The sequence below is a fragment of the Dermacentor albipictus genome, unplaced genomic scaffold (assembly GCF_038994185.2).
Source record: "Dermacentor albipictus isolate Rhodes 1998 colony unplaced genomic scaffold, USDA_Dalb.pri_finalv2 scaffold_24, whole genome shotgun sequence".
Classification (NCBI taxonomy): domain Eukaryota; kingdom Metazoa; phylum Arthropoda; class Arachnida; order Ixodida; family Ixodidae; genus Dermacentor; species Dermacentor albipictus.
Genome location: NW_027225578.1, coordinates 5,268,911 through 5,287,345, shown reverse-complemented (window position 1 = coordinate 5,287,345; position 18,435 = coordinate 5,268,911). Strand labels below are relative to the sequence as shown.

At 47.4% G+C, this 18,435-nt stretch overlaps 1 protein-coding gene across 1 annotated transcript in view; it reads right to left on the bottom strand.

Annotated features, from left to right (window-relative positions):
- Window positions 1-2,288: 2,288 nt before the first annotated feature.
- The window catches only part of LOC135909091 (polyisoprenoid diphosphate/phosphate phosphohydrolase PLPP6-like), a 31,934-nt gene continuing 15,787 nt past the window's right edge, over window positions 2,289-18,435 (bottom strand). The window contains exons 2-3 of the mRNA XM_065440928.1: window positions 14,036-14,340; window positions 2,289-2,841 (exon numbers count right to left, since the gene is read on the bottom strand). Of these exons, the coding sequence (XP_065297000.1) occupies window positions 2,438-2,841; window positions 14,036-14,340 (709 nt within the window). The 3' untranslated portion in view covers window positions 2,289-2,437. The remainder of the gene's footprint in view (window positions 2,842-14,035; window positions 14,341-18,435) is intronic.

The following is an 18,435-nucleotide window of genomic DNA, read 5'->3' as shown; positions in this document are numbered from 1 at the left end:
CTAGGGGTGCTCAACGCGGCTAAATATTGAGCATACGATTGAGTATGAAGAACGGCTGAGGAATATGGAAAAAAGTAAATGGGCTGGGAGAGTGTTCAAGTATCTGTACAGGAAAAACATTGATTCACAGTGGAGGAGAAGAACTAGGAAGCTTACGAGCAAGTTATGCGGCCTGTAGGATGGGCAACGTAGCAACAAAGAAGGTCAAGCGGAAAGTCAGAGAAGCTAAAATAATCTCATGGGTAGAGGCAATGGAAAAGAAACCTGCCATGAGTTACTACTTAAGAGGAAAAAACGAAATCAGGAAAGGAATAGGAATATCTCTCGCGAAACTCCAATAAGTGCTGCCATCCCTTATATTGGAAAAGAAACGCCTGTTCGACAATTTCGAATAGTATAAGTTCTCCGAATCGAATATGAATAGAAAAGCAACGAGTATTCAAGTCGCATTCGAAATTTCATGTGTTCGCACACCCCTGCTTATTGTGCATAGAAGTGCAAAAATAACTGGAAGATCAATGCATTCCATTGCACATTATGGTGACGCATTTCTCGAAACTGGTGTCAACACCCGTATTCGTCACACATGGATACGCCTTTCAAACTCCCTAGCGATAATTCGTAGCGATAATTCGTAAATTGCAATATGTGACGCAATTCTGGTAATTAGTTGAAAACCTAACTTTTAGTAATTATTCGATGATGCATTTCGATTTTTATTGCAAGTAATGTCCGCCTCTCAGAGTCATCCATCTTAAGGATTGGAATTGTGCTATATTCTACAGGTGATTAAAAAAGAAACTAATAAAAGTAATCCTATATAGTCGCAGCGTACGTTTGTAAAGCAGACAAACCGTATTACAACAGCGCGTAACAACACAGGTGGAACACCTAACATATGAACGTGGCCATAACGCTGGGAGGGTAACCAAATAAGCACTTGAAAAAACTGTCTAGCAACTCCACAGAGATTCCAACTCGTGTCAGTGCAGTAATGAGCACTTCGGAGGTGGACACGTTAACCACTGTGCTATGACGGAAAAAAAGAGCGCCTGGTAATTATTGCAAGGTTTTGCGCTGAACACAGACTAAGATCGGTGACGTCAGTACATGTATGTTTTGGAGGCCACAACAGGTGAAACTGTAGCGGACAAGAATTAAAAAAAAAAAATTATGGGGTTTTACGTGCTAAAGCCACTTTCTGATGACGCACGCCGTAGTGGGGGACTCAGGAAAGTTAAAACTCTTAGGGTTCTTTACAGTGCACCTAAATCTAAGTACACGGGTGTTTTCGCATTTCGCCCCCGCCGAAATGCGGTCGCCCGGACAAGAATGACGTTGTGTGCACCCCATTGAATTTGTTCTTTAGAAGATGGCGGCGTGTCGGTGCGCAATTCGTAGTCATGGTCGTGAAGACATCGTCGACGGCACACATGAGGCGTAAATGATAATGATGAGCCTCAAACATGGGAGTTTGCACAATATAACGTCTAATGCATACCTGTCTAGATAGCACGCATTTCTAGAAAAAAAAAAAAAAGAAGTTTGCCTTCAGCACCCAGGTTGTTGGACACGTACACTTTATTGACAATTGTCTATAGCTTTAGACGCCGGCAGTGGCGTAACCGTGGTTTGGCACACCGGGATAGCTCAACTGGCGTCAACTAGCTCTGTGGTACGCACATGCTGTCGCGCGAGAGCTTTGTAGCCATCTTTTGCATTCAATTTACACCGTTTCTCACTAGCAGCTTGGTCCGTGGAGATAACTCCGCGCTTCAGCAACGATCCCCGAGCTGTAATATTGTGACCGCTAACTTTTTAGCACTACATAGGCGTACTAGAATACTATATGGATTATAGAGGTGGTTCCCAAACTTATCCTTATCGAAAGAACTAATTTAAAGGAAGACAGAGCTACGGCTAGAGCAGTATACGGTCACTCCATATCGGCCGAGCTTTCGCTTTTTTTGTAGCCGTCGAAATTTGCGCTCGTCATTACTGCAATACGTACGAACTTGCCAAACTAATGCGCACCCTCAACCACCCATCACCGGAGGACTATTACGGAATCACAACATTGACAAAGTCTGTCGTGGAAAAGCGCAAATTCGACAGCAGTTTGAGCACATGGGGTACATTAGCGATCAGGTCTGTTGTGTGAAGCCGCCTTAAGCCACGATGAACGTACACGGAGGTCAGTGCGACTGCTGCCCTTCTATAGTGGTGCGCGTCTAATTTATGCAGCGCGAAGATGTTCGATGAACTAAATGCACACAAATTAAAGGAAGTCCCTTTGTCACACACGTGCTTAGTTTATTTTTAAAAAACACACGCACACATAACACGCTAGCACGCACACAAAGGCAAGAAAGAAAAAGACCAGTTCCTTGAATAAAAAAAAAAACTGAAGTACTCCCTTCCAGCGTGCACCACACAATCACAGCATCGAGTCATAAGTGGGCTCTTCGAGGGCGTTGAAGCTGTTGAAGAAAAAGGAGGCAGCGCCCTCGGACAACCACAAGGGGTTGACGATCCAGTGGTACTCGATGTAGCCCAAGACGGCACCCGCCAGGGAGTCCCCGAGGAACTGCCTGCCCATGAGGAGCTTGCAGATGGCGACGGCGATGCACCACACCAGGAAGGGCAGCTTGAAGAGCGGGAACAGGTGGCTGTGCTCGACCACAATCAGGGTGATGAGGAAGGCGCGCGAGGTGAAGCCAGACGGGAAGCTCAGGCTGGACGAGAGCGGCTCGCGCTCGTACTGCTCGCGGCTCACACCGGGACGGCGGCGGCGCGCCACGGCCTTCAGCACGGCCACCAGCACGACGTCGAAGAGGAGAGCTGCGAGGGAGGCAAAGGTCGTCTCGCGAGTTTGCTCGCAATGGGAACTCGTGTTATGTTTAACTCGGCAGGCGGACAAGTGCACTGCTGCATGCGACGCATAGCCGCCTTCAGCATACCGTGTAAAAAAATGCATACGAGGCAAGAATAGCGGGAGGCAAACCGGACGGAAGCACCACGCACGCGCATGCCCACACACGACAGGGACACTGCGTGCACGTCCAATGAGCACGTGCTGAAAAGATCGTGCTGTAAAGCTCGAGTAGCTCGTCACAACGAGGGAGGTATGCCTCGTGTGCGTGGACGGCGGGAGTACAAATAGCGGCGCAGCTGTAACAAAGCAGTTAACATGTAAGGAACGAGTGAACGAAGGACGTTACCTGCCATCGTAGCTGACTGCGCCATCGTATGTCAATCACCATACCGCAATGGGTTGAGGCGTCGACGTCCATCAATGCCTCTCGCCCATCACCTTTTAAACAGTTTTCCACTGGAACTGGGCAATGTGACATTCCACAACAAACCGCAAGTGCTTATACCTGATTGCCCGAGATAAAGCAATAAAGGCATTGTAAAAAAAAAATAATGTCTCGCCAACCTTGCCTTGCGAAAGTGGATGTCCAGCGAAGGTGTTCAGGATCACCACTACAACTGCTGAGGGGGGTATGCAATGTTTTATTGATTTATAGTAGTGATAGTAATGGATGTAATGGTATGACAAAAAAACTTGAAGCGCACTACAAGACGAGGACGGTGATGAAAGAAGACTAAGACACACGAACGCTAACTTGCAGTAAAATATTGAGACCCGCGAAGCGCCAAATATAAAAGCACTTTGTGGCCGAACATCGCGCAAGCGCAGCTGGTAAAACAATCAGTGACGATGCAGGTATCGTAATTCCTTCGAAGTTAAAGCAGTCGACGACTTGGACACACAGTTATGCCTGAAACTATCAGTTATCTCTGTCTCGATAATTTCACGCGTCAGCTGGTGGATGCTTCTCGCGAGGATGGTGCAGTCTTGATAGATTGGCACGCAGCCCGATTTTACACCGGAGTTTGCGCTTTGGCCGTAACTGGAAACAACTCTACCATCATTACTAGGTTCACACTTCCTGCCATGCAGATGAAAAAACCCTTCGCACTTTTCCCTCATGTCTACGGTGTTCACGGAGGCGATCACACACGTCCCACTCTCAGCTATATAAGTCTTACCACAAGAAATCGATATACTATACAGAATTTACTATACACGATTCTGCAGATTTGACGAACTCGTCCTTGTGCTTCTTATTGCACCCAGTCTTGTGTGACGCGCCAGGATTGGTCATCTTGCCCCCTTTTTTTTTTTTTTTTTTGAAGCTTTTCCGGAGCTGAAAAGAATTTGAACGTTCGGCTTTTGCCCAATCTTAGTCGATGTGACAAGCCGTGAATGTTTTCGTTTCTATAGTAAAATCTGGAGCGAAAAAGAACAGTAGTAGCCTGAAGCTAGGAAGGGTTGTCAAGGGCACAGAAGCAAGGAAACTGAACTGCCTAGAGATCTTTAGTATAAAGACACACAGGATTGACACTCCCTTCAGGGCCATTGTCTCGGAAAACGTCACATGGCAAAAATCAGTTGCTCCATTCCGTCAGAAAAATCTTAACTTTACAAATTGATGACCCGTTTCAGGCGAAAAATTTCGGTGTTTCGGATTACACCAAGTCCTCTACTCAAAAGAGCCTGAGAGCCTTTTCCGTAGATATCAAGGATTTGTTCTATTTGCCGCCGCAATTTGACATGCTTTCTTGTGCGCAAGACTACATAGATAGGTCTGAAGATGCAAGTTTTCCAGAACGCGTGCGGAACGTCAAGCAGTGGCTTTTTGGAGCTTCTCAGCCTTTACCTTCGATCTACTTTTACACAGTGCGATGGACGGACATATCTGCAAAACAGAGGAATATGTACAGGCTCCTGCAACGCACCCATTGTCAGAGATTTGTTTTTAGCAGAACTTGACAGCGGCTTTAGCTGCCGTCTTGCTGAATTCAATCTATTAAAGGATTTTAGGTACGTAGATGACTTCCATAATATTCCTTGACTGCGGTTCAACCTCTTGATTCAATAGCCAACAGACCAACCTTCGTGCGCGCAGGCTTAACGCGGAATAACCTACAAGATGCCATCAGATAACAGTGTTAGATTCCTTTACATTAATTTCAGGACGAGCAGGTTTACTAGAAGTACATACCACACGCCAATAAGCCACTGCTCCCGCACGACTCTGCTCCTTCAAAACTGGTTAAGAGGAGCATCGCAAATTCATGCCTTTCTAACGCATTGCGTAAGTCTTGTCCTGAATTAATGGGTGCTAGCTTCAACGAACAAACCCTCCGGCTGACTGCTTACCTCACTCATGTAGTACAAGCCGCAGTGTCGCGAAAGGCATCCGAAAACGGAGGTCGGCAAAACTGCCTGATGGCGTGCGGGCTTCTCGGGGGGAAGCAGAAGTTTGTGGCGATTCCGTACATTCACGGCTTGTCACATCGACTAAGATTGGGCAAAAGCCGAACGTTCAAATTCTTTTCAGCTCCGGAAAAGCTTCAAAAAAAAAAAAGGGCAAGATGACCAATCCTGGCGCGTCACACAAGACTGGGTGCAATAAGAAGCACAAGGACGAGTTCGTCAAATCTGCAGAATCGTGTATAGTAAATTGTGTATAGTATATCAATTTCTTGTAATAAGACTTATATAGCTGAGAGTGGGAAGTGTGTGATCGCCTCCGTGAACGCCGTAGACATGAGGGACAAGTGCGGAGGGTTTTTTTTTATCTGCACTGCAGGAAGTGTGAACCTAGTAATGATGGTAGAGTTGTTTCCAGTTACGGCCAAAGCGCGAACTCCCGATGTAAAATCGAGCTGCGTGCCAATCTATCAAGACTGCACCATCCTCGCGAGAAGCAGCCACCAACTGACGCGTGAAATTATCGAGGCCGAAATAACTGGCAGTTTAGGGACTGTGTCCAAGCCGTCGACTGCTTTAACTTCGAAGGAATTGCGATACTTGCATCGTCACTGATTGTTTTGCAAGCTGTGCTTGCGCGATGTGCGGCCACAAATGCTTTTATACTCGGCGCTTCGCGGGTCTCAATATTTTTTTGCAAGTTAGCGTTCATGTGTCTTAGTCTTCTTTCATCACCGTGTTCCTCTTATTGTTAAGTTCTTTTTTGTCATGTCTTACCAAAACGCCAAAACAGCCAGGTTAGTGTAATGGTAATTTTGACAGCACGCCGCCGCTGATCGTACTGCCGTTTCTTTTACCCTTTGAGGCTGCTCGTATTCACGCCGCTCCTCGGGAGTCCTAACTACGCATTGCCTACCCATGCACAGCAGTGCTGCAAGAACAACGAAATCAGTTGCTAACTAGGCTGGTTCATTCATATACGAAAGGCTAATGACGTCACTCCCTACGTCGCAAGCTGTCGCGTCGCCGCAGCAGCTTGCGCAACAGTCAGGCACGTACCCCCCCCCCCCCCCTCCTTAGTAATTAAGACGCATAAACCCCTCCCCCCTCCACGCCCACGCCACCACTTTTCACGGACATTCCTAAAGCGCCGCCAAATCAATGTTGAGACTTGACAGCTATTCGGCGGTCAACATTTTGCTGCCTCTTTCACTCCTCCTGCATGGCAGTAGTTATCGGCGTCTCCTGGGTTGTGAAGGCCAGTTTTCTCATCAATTAGGTACCCGCGCAATTAACTCGGGATGCATTCAGTTGTCACCGTCTATTCAACGGATACGCGCATCGCTCTTACTTCGTTAGCTCAACCTTCTTCGTTTAGACTGATCAACATGAAAGGGATTCAGTTCGTGGTCGGCTGGTCTGTATGCATGTGGAACGAGTTGCGGCCAGAGAAAATGCCAATTGCGTTTAACTTTTTTTTTGTTTCATTATTTCCTGGAATGGCGACTCGTCGCGACGCTGAGCGATCCTCGAACAATATACCCGTGATAAGGGTTAGATAAGGTGGAAAATAAAATGCGAAACAGCGCCCATCAAACCCAGCAATAACCCTTGAACTCATAGGCACTATGAATGTCACCCGTTAACTCGTTTTTCCCTAGTTGTACAATTGGAAACAAGAATCGCAAGGACTTGAGAAATAAGGGCGCTATAACGTAAGGCTATATTCCAAACTTTTCTATTCCAATTCTGCAATCAGCCATCCGCCATTGGTCAAAAACGTTTTTGAACCACCCCGACTTCGCCTGTCTGTCACGCGACGTCACGAAAACCGCGATAGCTCCCCATTTGATATGACGCGAACACTAATTATGGATCGCTGGAAGGAACAAAAGATAAATTTATGATTCGACGCCTTTTCACCATTAGCGCTCGGCTAATGGTCAAAAGTTTTCGGGCGACACCCATTTCACATGCCTGTCACGCGACATCACAAAACCGCGAGAACTCACCAAGTCAAAGTGACGTGTACGCGTTAAAGATTCATTAATATGCCGAACAAAACTGAATATTCTGAATAGCCGCAGGCTGCCCCGTTCCGAAAGGAATAAAAGATGGCTGCCGCCGATCGCTAAGGCACTGGCTACTCGCACTAGCCGGAGAGCATGGGTTTATTTGCATGCAATAAAGCTTTTTGCGTGGCCTTGTAACGTTTCCGAGCACTTTCGGCATGTTTACAACCTCGTTCTATCAACTATTCTTTGCTGAGGATCCGTTTTAGCGACATTCTTAAACATCCGCTGCATGCCGTAGCGATTTTCGACCAGCCACCGCAAGATGAGTAAGGGAAAGCCGACCAATCGCAGATGCCGGCACCACCCTCTTCCTCCGGTTATCGATTTTCAGTGCACTGGCTCGGCCCCATCGAATCCCTCTCCACTTGAGCGTGCTTCTCGCCTCTTGTCAGCCAATTAAATAAGACGAGCCGATCAGTGTAGGCAATGTTATTTGTTTTTAAAGCAAACAACAGTGACCTCCTATAAAAGAAGAGAGCGTTTTATTGGTCTATTCAGACAACCCTGCGGGTCACCGCCCGATGCTTGCGTCTGCGGTTACGCAAATTTGACGTCAGGAGATTGGAATAAAAACACTGGCATAGTTTTACGTTATAGGGTCCTAAATGATCTAAGGGAAAGAGCCAAGGCAACAGCCAAACAGGTAGGAAAAACTAATGTTAACAAATTTAACCGTTGTTTATGCATATATTTATGGATCACCATGTTTTTACTTTAAAAGGAAGTAGAGAAACCACCGCCGGAAGCGGAAGACAATTTCGTGTGTTCTGAATGACTCTTCTACAGTTATCAGTCGAGCCGCCTAACGTAGCCACTTCTCTGCTGTGCTTACGTAGGTGCTTTTCTAACCTTCCGCGGCGGGCGCAGTACCTGCGGAATCGCAGCATCCTGCGCCATACGCGGTTGTAAGCTACTGGCGGACACGCATCGTTACGTAACTTCCCGAATAGCAACACGAGTCGGTTGTGACACTTGTCGGAGCAGTAAACGAAGGATCCAAAAGAACTGTGACTGTTCCGCAAATACATATTTCTGTATCATTCTACCAGAGCTAATTCTAAAAACGCTACTATATCGGACACAACCTAAGTCTGCAACTTAAAGGGATACTAAAGCGAAACAATAAATCACGTTTAGTCTAATAAAGCTTTGTTTGAGAACTCTGCGGGCTGTCATTTCAAAATAATAGATTCATTATAAGATGAGAAAATGAAGGTCGAAGTATATTTGAATTTCGCGCCGAAACTCCCAACGCTGGCACGTCAGTGTGACGTCAGGGATGCCAAAGCAGGTTTTCGAATTTGGGCCGCATTGGCTGAGTAAAGGTTCCCGAGACTTGCCATGTTTAATATTTGGTTCCTTTAGAGCACAATGTAGTCAATCTGTACCGCTGTATAAGTGGGCCCTAGAAGATGCTATCGAAATCCATGACGTCACGGCGACCAGGTGCGGAAACTTCAAGGAGGCGTCGCTACCCGTCTTTCGTTCTTGCGCTTTTGCTGACTTACCAAGAATCTTATCGTGGTAAGAGTGGTGTTTGTGGTGCAGTTTAAATATAGTTTACTGATGCAGAAGAAATTTCTCTTTAGTGTACCTTTAAGCACCGCCCACGCCCTCATAACCGCCAGCCACTGTTCCCCCGCGAGGCTGCAAATAATTCGTACTTCAAACTTTTTCTGTTATTCAAATAAAACGGTAAATACACAAATAAAATTATTTGCACGTAATTCCATACCTTTTCCCTCGCCTATTATATATAATAGGCGAAGGATTCGCCATTCCACTATAGTGGAATGGCGAATGCCTAATTCTTTGTTGAACTGAAATAACGTGCTTGCTTCGCTACAGCTCTTTGTTGTGAAGTTTCACTTCAGTTGGCAGTGAAGTTTCATGAGTAAAACGGGTTCAGCAGTGAAATGAACTGCACCACAGACTTTTAAAGAGCGAAATGCTGAGACTTCATACAGTTTGCCCACGTCTTCTGCACACCTCACTGCTTCCGCCGATGAAGACTTCAAGAACAGCAGGCACCCTTAAAAAGACCTCACCTTCACTCACATGGTGAAAAAAGGTTGTTTACTAGCAGAAAAAATGAAGAGCAAGGTTTTTCTATTTTGATTTTGCATACAATCTGCAGTGCTGGCATATCAGTGTGATATATTGTATTGAAACGTATATTTGCAAATTTAAAACAATTCTTCTGCAGGAAAAAAATATAAGAACCAGTTAGTTGAGTCTGATTTTTACAGAATACAATATAATGTGTCTATTGATTGGCTCCGAAGGTATCAAGTACGACGCCATTTTTAAAAGGCAGCATGAAGACGATTTTGTTTGCTTCTGTGATTGGCTGTTAGAGTAACACAACTACGCGCCGTCCGCGTGCCTTTGTTGCCAACTGCTCTTTTTTAGGGTTCTATTCTACTAAAGTAAACTTCAAGCTTTCGTTTCTTTACTTGTGCTTGGCAGTGTTCTTCCTGCGCGAGTCCATTAGACGTGGTTATTTGTTTTCCAAGTAAAGGAGAGGTGTACCGCACAGGCCTACCTATATAATACACGTTATTTCATTTCTCTTTTGTCGGTTTACGCGTTTTTTTAGGGCGAATGGTGGGCGTTATTCACATTTGTACAAGTAAGGGTACCTCCTCATTACCCCCCGCCGAAAAAAAATCCTGGGTACGTGCCTGGCAACAGTAATCTTTACTGGGAAGCGTATGCGGGGAGCGCTTTATCAATTATGTGGTTTGGGTGCTTGTTTTGTGCTTGTTCTTCATTGAAAAGAATGTTATTCTCTATGCTGTAAGCGCGATTCCAAAGAATGTATACACTTTTCGCTTCACTTTGCTCAATGCTTGAAGCCTGCTTCACCTCCGCCGCGGGTCGGCCCGGTATTGCACTACTTTCAGGATCGGCACACACTGTTGCCCACGGACATGGACACGAAAAATGCCGACCAACGAGAGGTAACAGCTTCGCTGTAAAATATCGCTAGCCACTATAAAGCAACGGAGAAAAAAAAAAACAGAGTCAGCTTCGCGACAAAGTATCCACGCAATTAAGTTCATGACCAATTATGAGCGCGAGCTTGGTGCCCAAGTCGTGCAAAGTAGTGCAAAAGTATGGCGAGTGCACACGGGAAAGAAACGTGCATTATCGCCATGAACTTTCGCGCTCTGATTTCCTTATTTCTCGCCTTGTTCTGAGGGTGCAGTGCGCTGCGACTGCACCACCGTCTACCTGAACGTTCGGATACGCAACTGCAACTTGAATATGAAAGTACGGACGTCAACGACGACCACTAGGGGTCGACATGCTTACCACATCGCGTTCATGGACGCGTCACGTGCGATCCCATTGTGCATGAATGCAGAATGTTTGAGACAAGAGCAGTTACATAGCAGGGGCCGTATTCTGAAACGTTCGCCTTCCGCGAAAGTCACATTCAATAAACCAAGCGACTGCTTACCCGTGACGTCAGCGTGCACTACCAACGTGCGCACTCGAACGCTTCACATCGCATGAGAGCTCGCGCCTGGCGAGTGCAGAGCGGCTCGGGTGTGCTGTTTTCGAGTGTAGTGGCCGCAGTACGGGTTCTGCATACTGACTACGTTTAGTTACGGCCGCTTTAGGCAAAATTGAATAAGGAGTGTGAAATGTTATTTTATATGAATCAACAAATATCGCCGCGAAACAACGCGTGTAAGACGCAACCGAAAAGGCTAGTATAAACTACCACCTATCTTATCTCTACTAAACTCCACCACCAACCGAACGCCAAAAGACATGTTCGTTTATTTAATATATGTCGAGAGCACCCATCGACACCATGACGTTAAAATGACGTAGGCCGGAACTACTAGATGGCGCGGTTTAGTGTCCGGTTTTGCTAAAATCGCCAATCAGCGCGCGCCGCTGGCGGAGTTTCGCGGAAGGCGGACGTTTCAGGATACGGGCCCTGGGCGCGTTCCTGTGGACCTGCGCACATTTTCGGTTGATAAGTGTTTGCTCCTAACCTAATCCAACAGGGAAGCGCCGTCGAGGACAGCAGAAAATTAGGTGGGGTGATTAAATCAGGAAATTTGCAGGCACAATTGGGAATTGGCTAGCGCAAGACGGGGGTATATATCTCCACAGCTGGGCATTTATGAAGGCGGAGCTGCAAATGCTAGCGCAGTTGGTGTTTCTCGCCACTGTCAAAAAAATCTCGGAGTGTTTTAATACCACGAAGACGGACATAGAAGGCGACCGTAGGCACGAGCGACAGTCTAATCGAAGAATCTCTATCGCAGTTTAATTTGTGGCGTTTCACGTAAGTACGTCCTGAGCTAGTTTCAGACCCGTGGCGCTTAAGGGCCGCAGACAGCGCATGCTTCTTGAAATCACATTGCTACCGCGGTTACACGACGCAAGAGTGACTGGCGTTTAAGCAAGGCTGGGCTTGGCCCGCAGCTTTCGCACGCCCAGAAAGTCCTTTTATTGCAGTCAAAAAGGAGAAAGGCAGACGACGAGTCCTCTTTCCTCTCGTGTCAAGGGGAGCCCAGCAGGCCGCCCGCGGCACCGCGTCACACCGCTCCCTGAATTGGTGTCTTCACCAAAAAAACAACGCTTCCTGGGCCACCTCTTCGAGAGCGTTGAAGAAACCGGAGGCCGTCCGCTGCGAGCACCAGACGTTCGCCACGACGGCCTCGTACTCGATGGAGGCCACGGCAGCGCCGATCAGGATGCCGCCGAGCGACTGCCTTCCCAAGAGGAGCCTCGAGACGGACGCGGCCAAGCACCAGGCGACGGCGAGCGCCTTGACGATGAAAGAGAGCTGACTGCGATTGACCACGATCACTGTGACCAAAACCATGCGGATGGTGGAGGAAGTGGAGAAGGCGAACTGAGATGTGAACGGCTCGTACAGCCTGCGGCGTGCCCGGGGCCGGAAACGCCGCGCGACACCGCGGCAGCCAGTCTTCACTGCGGCAGCCATGAGAGCGTCGACGGCGATCGCTGCGCGGGCGAGCACGTGCTATTCACGGTTTGTCTGTATAGCGGTTAGGACTAAAGCGTTGCATGCGCTTGAAGCGCATGTAGTTCGGTCTGCTTGAAGCGCAGACCGAACTACACAGGCTGCAGAACTGTTCGACAGCTGTTTATGGGCTCAACAATAATCACGTACTGCAGTTTTTCTACGCCTCCAACGTCAACCGGCTGCGTCCACAGGCCCAGGTTGAGCCAAGATGGTATTAAAATAGTGCAACAAACCACGGCGCCAATGTTGCAGATGGCTGGTTTCGGGACGTCGCTCGGACCATAGTTTCTTTTTTTTTTTTTCTGGCAATCCGAAGTTTACTTTAGATGGGCAGAATCTAGCTGCTATCCCATTTACTTTTCATTTCTACGCTGCCAAGCATACCGCAGCTGTGGGGAACGTGTAGAAGATCGCTTGCCGTTCGCAAGTTTTTTTTTTTTTTTTCGCCCGCCGCTTCTGGTACATTTTAAACGGGCTCGCAGATGCCTGGTTAGCGCAACCCGCTGCCATAATATGCCACGCTCACATTACTATAGAAAAGTGGTAAAAAAGGAGTTTTACTTGTTCATGCGCCATTTGCAGCAGAAATGGTTTTTGTGCTCGCAGTTAGGCGGCGCAGGCAGATTATTTCATAGACTATTTCGGTATCAAGAACTGCCAGGCACTTTCAAGTGGAACGAAAAAATGCACGGTGTACACCGGCATCTCCATTATTTCAGATGATTGTGTGACTTAGCGAAGGCGAGGCATAAAACTGTGCACGGTCGCACTGTATACTATCCATGTGGGATCGTGCAGTGGCGACAGGCCATCGCCGGAGGGGCTGCAGTCTGTCGTCAGCGCGCGAAATAAGCTTTGGGTGGAATATGCGGTAGGAATTTCATGTTGCGCCGAATACGTCGCGATAGCCAGCACTTCTCTGCGGTCTGGAAATTTTGACAAAGTAAGAAAAAAATTAAACAAGGAGAGGAAGGGAAATGTGGCCGGGTGAAGGTAGCAAAGAGCAAGTGGTTGTGAGTAAAGGCGTGCGAATAATCCTAAGACCATATCGAATACAAATTGAATAGAGAATATTTTCGAATAATGAGCAGCCGTTGACATTCATATAAAACGGCGTTCACATACTAGTATATCCACAACGTTAGCAAGCTTCTGCCATTATAGTGCCCACTATGAAGCGTTTTTCAACGAAAGCGCAAATGGAGACATTAAAAACAAATAAGCAGCTTGTTCGCATACGAAGGACTCTTCGGAGAGTGCGAGTGAATGCGCTTTAGCCAAGAGCTTCAGGCTCCCTGAGCGACGTATACCGCGTACATTCGTCACAATTGCTCTCACGCACAGTTGACGATTTAAACTATTCGAAAATATTCGAGAAACATTCGTATGTACAAATAGCGAATATTCAATTCAAAGACTCAATCGAATTCGAAACTTTCGAGCAACGAATCGAATATTGGCCAATATTCGCACGTCTCTAGTTGAGAGCAAAAGGGTGCGCCGCATTTCCGAAGCCCACGAATCGGGGATCACGATGCCGGGAAGCAAGCTATGGAAATGGCCTATCACTATGGCCAGCCGTATTTTTCTTTTTAATTGATGCGTGCATGCGGTTACCACACGGGATGCTGCGCGGGAATAGCGGCGAAATGCACGTACCGATGAAAACGTTGAACAGGAACGTCCTTATTGCCACGTCGATGGAGAAGAACCACATGAGGAACACCAGGCCACCGAACCAGATGGCGAAGTGGGCCGACTTTTCGAACATGGCGAGCACGCCACGGTATTTGGCGAGCGGCGAAGACTCTGTGGCCGCCAGAAAGAGGTTTGATGAAATCACTTCGTCAATGCCCCGCATGACGAGCAGAATTCGGCTGCGCTTCCAGCCCGGCGGCGGCAAGTCCCGCTTTTTCGGATGGACTACGTTGCCAACGCCGTCCAGCAGGTCGTTCCCATTGGCGCTGATTTAAAAAAAAAAAAGGAGGATGTGTGTGTGTAGGGGGGGGGGGAGTAATGTGCGATGGAAACAGAAAACGGCACAGCCGTTACGTAAGGGCGCTGTGTTTAAACGGTAGCTTAGACCATCTTCAATCACGAATTATGACGGAGTTTTATGTCCTTGACCCAGTTTATATATCATTCCTAGAAAAACTTTGCAGAAAAAAAATCATTTCTAGCATTAATTTTAGGCCACATCAGGTCACTCGTTATAATCACAAAAAATTCATTCATCACTGATACTGACCTCTCATACTGTTATACATGATACATTATATCATCAAAACCATACATATTTGTTACAAGTAGCCGCACTGGTTAATACTGAATCGAAGGCCTTCCGATGCTAGAAGGAACACTAGCGGTATCGATACAGAGCAACACGTCGAACTTCTCAAACCTGGCAGTAAACCTCTACAACTACCATTGTTTTTCTATTACTCACCGCACCAAGATGACTTATTGAATTTGAGTTATCAGAGGGTTACGCTTACATACAGAGCCATGTCCACGATATTTTTCTTGTCAATAGTCGAAATATCTCAATGTAGTTAGCGTCTCCATACGGAGTACCGTGACTGGAAGGGATACATGCCGAGTATATAAGCAAGGAAATCGTCAAAGAAATTGGACTGGCGAAGATATAGTTAAGTATTACACCCCATGCTTCAGAATTCATTTGACCCATTTCTCCACATGTCATGGACGACGCCTCCGCCAAACTAAAGAACACGACGCGGCTCTGCCGAACGTAACGGTTCGGCGGAAGCACCGGGGGGCCTTCGCATGGCGAACAGCGCCGCGAACGGCAGAAATCAGAGCGCTGGCGTGGCAAGCAGACGACGGGACGAAGGCACTCGCGGTGCTTCCAGTCATTTCGCACTGCGAGTTTTAAACGTACCAGAAAACGCATTTTCGTGCGTCTGCTTTAGAGAAGGGTCGTCGCTTGTATGAGGCAGGCCACGCATTCATGGCATCGGGTAATATGTAAAGTAGAAAACTAGCGGAAATTGCGATGCAAGTGCACCCCGCCAACAGAGCTCACCGCGGCAAGCTAGGACGTGGAACTGCAGCAGTTATATTCCAGATGTTATTTTGCTGTGCACGTCAACACTGTCGCGTACTTATGTAAATAGGGGAAAAAACTCACACAAGCACACACAAAAAAACGAGATGTAACTCTCCCCTTGTTTGAGCTGCTTCGCCGATCGCACATGTGCCGGTCACTTTACGTTCCCTGTCCGTCGTAGTTTGTATCTCGGCAATACTTCGTAGTTCTTAATGCCTTAGAAACAAGTCCACTCTTTAGTCATGGTCTATTCCACACAGCTTAGCGCGACGGAAGCCGAGTGTGAACACGCCGCTGCGTCTGTGCTCGCCGTCAATGAACAGCAAACAGTTATGTGCCGGATGCAACAAGGCAGGCAACCAGCGCGAGGAAGAAAAATATACCCTAAAAGGAATAACATTGACAAAACGGCAAAATAACGACTAAAAATTTGACTGTGCGCCTTCGGTGCCCAAGATCCGGAGCCGTTGCATATGCAGAGGCGAAGACACGAATTCACACGGGACACGAAGCTCTTGCGTATGAACGGCTCCTTTATTAATGTTAGAACAATAAACCATAGCAAAGCCGCGTCAGAAATGTGCAGCGATCAGCGACTGAAACGCGATGCTAGAAGTTTGCTGTTGCCGCTTTTTTCCTCTTTTTTTTTGCGCCACAGGTGCGCATTCCCACGGCCACAACCGTCCGTTGTCCTGGCTGTGGGAACGAAATGCAGTCACAATGCGTCATAAAGGTTCTCGCTTCCACTGCACACCACGATGCATCAGCTCGGTGTCCCCAGCGCTTGCAGTCGGTAAAGCAGCCGCGACCAAACGCTTCGATTGTCGATCGCGTTTCAATTGCTGAGCACTGTATACGTACTATTGCCTACAGACCACGAGTATAGACTTTCCACCGTTCCTCTGCTGAGGCCACGATGCAAAACGAAGTGAATGGCTTAACCAGCTTCAGTCATGTTTTAGTAACTCTTCGTGAGTAAAAGTAAGAAGTAAAAGGAACTGGCAGAACAACACTGGACTTACAATTGAAGTTTACTGCGAATACATTCCACAAATCTCCGTCACGCATGCGTATAAAACCAAGAACAATAACAAGGTTTATTGTCAAAGATCAACAAAAACACACACGCCCACAAAAATCCTAGTCACACCCCTTCCCTACAAGGGCAAGGACACATGGATTAACTTGATAGATTTAAAAACTGAAGTTCTTTATCATTGACGTGGACCGAAGGTTCACTAACACAAATATGGGCACCCAACTTTTTGATGTGGAACGCTTCGCTTATTTCTCTTTCCTGTTTACCGCGCTCTCTCCCCACTACCGATACACTATCAAAAACTGGTCGGCATTCGTGCTTTTTGCAATGCAACGGCAAGTTCCCTCCTGTACCTGTAGGTAGCAAATAGCGATGCTCACGCATGCGATCGTTGATGCAACGACCTGTCTGGCGAACATAGGACAGTCCGCATGATAGAGGTATGTGATACACGACCGAAGATGCACACTTATTGTAAAAAAAGTGTTGTGCTTTTTTCCACAGCCAATACTCGCATCTTTCCTGTGATGATTTTGCACAACATAACCAGTTTGCTCGGCGCCGAAAACGCTAGCACGACGCCATTCCTAGTGGCCACCCTCTTGAGATTGTGAGAGGCCATGCAGATACCGCATCACTAAGACCTTTTATTCTTTTTGAAGATTCATTGTCGTTCGCGGTTTCCACGGGTTTCTTTTTCGTCATCTTTCTAAACAAGGTTTCAGCCACAGCTATCAAAAGTGAGGCGAGGTACCCTGCCGACATTAACCTCGCCTTCTGGGCTTCAAAACTCTCCCGCAAAGAGTGGGTGCAGCTCTTGTTAAGAGCATTAATGAAAAACAAGGATGCTATGCCTCGTTTTCTTAATTTGGAGTGGGACGATTCGTACGGGAGAAGCGATTTTTTTTCGATCTAGGGCAATAACGCCAGCACACATGACACATTTTGAAATTTAATTTCCAAATCAATAAATCTTATCAAGTTTTCTTTGCAGAGTTCACACGTGAACGTAAGACCCCGGGAAGACTTCTCGAAACACGTTAAAATTCTCGCGTTGCAAGTCCAGCGTTGTCCTGTCCGCTCCTTTTACTTATGCTCGCGTCCGTACTTGATGCTGGAACTCCCTATACGTTCACCACGCGCCAACTGGCCCAGTAAACGACACTACTACAATGTGATCAGATTTGGTTTTACGTGATATTTCGGCAACAACAACAACAACAAAAAAAGACCGAACATCAACGTAGCTGCCGGCAGCGCCTGCTGCGCCAAGCCGCGTATGCGGAAAACATATCCCGTAGGCTCAGAAGCGTTTGGGTGCGTGCTAGTTGGTACGGATCATTCACATTTAAAACAGCGCCAAAAAAAGAAAAAAAAAACATGTACAAGGAAGGATAGCGCTCGTCCTGTGTCCTCCCTTGTTTCCTTTTTTTTTGCGCTGTTTTAAACATGAATGATCCCGCAGGCGCCAGGGGGTCAGAGCTGCGCGCCTATTGGCTCTCGCCACTTCCGCTAGCATGGCGGCACCCAGGGACGCGGCCTCCGACGTTGCCTCCGAGATTTAAGTTTGTGTGCGCTCCGACGTTGGGCTGCCGTCCCGGTGAACGCGATGCAGCTCTGTGATGCAGCAGTGGTCACTGACGCCCATTTGGTGATAGGAGCACGCGTCACTTGCATTGTTGCGTATCAGAGGCTCGTGAAGCAACTTGAAATGCTTCAAGAAGCGCCTGTGCAACGTTGCGCAAGGGCTATGTGCAGGCCTTGGACAACACTACGCCTCGATGCCGAAAGCCGCGTCGCTCAGTTTTCAGCGACGCTGAAAAAGCATTCACGCGTAAAGCGGACCCGCGCCAGCGAAATGGAAAAAGACGGCGGCGGCATGATCATGGGGCCATGTGTTGATGCCACAATAACGACGACACGGTAAGTTTTTGTTGCAGCTCGAAGTGC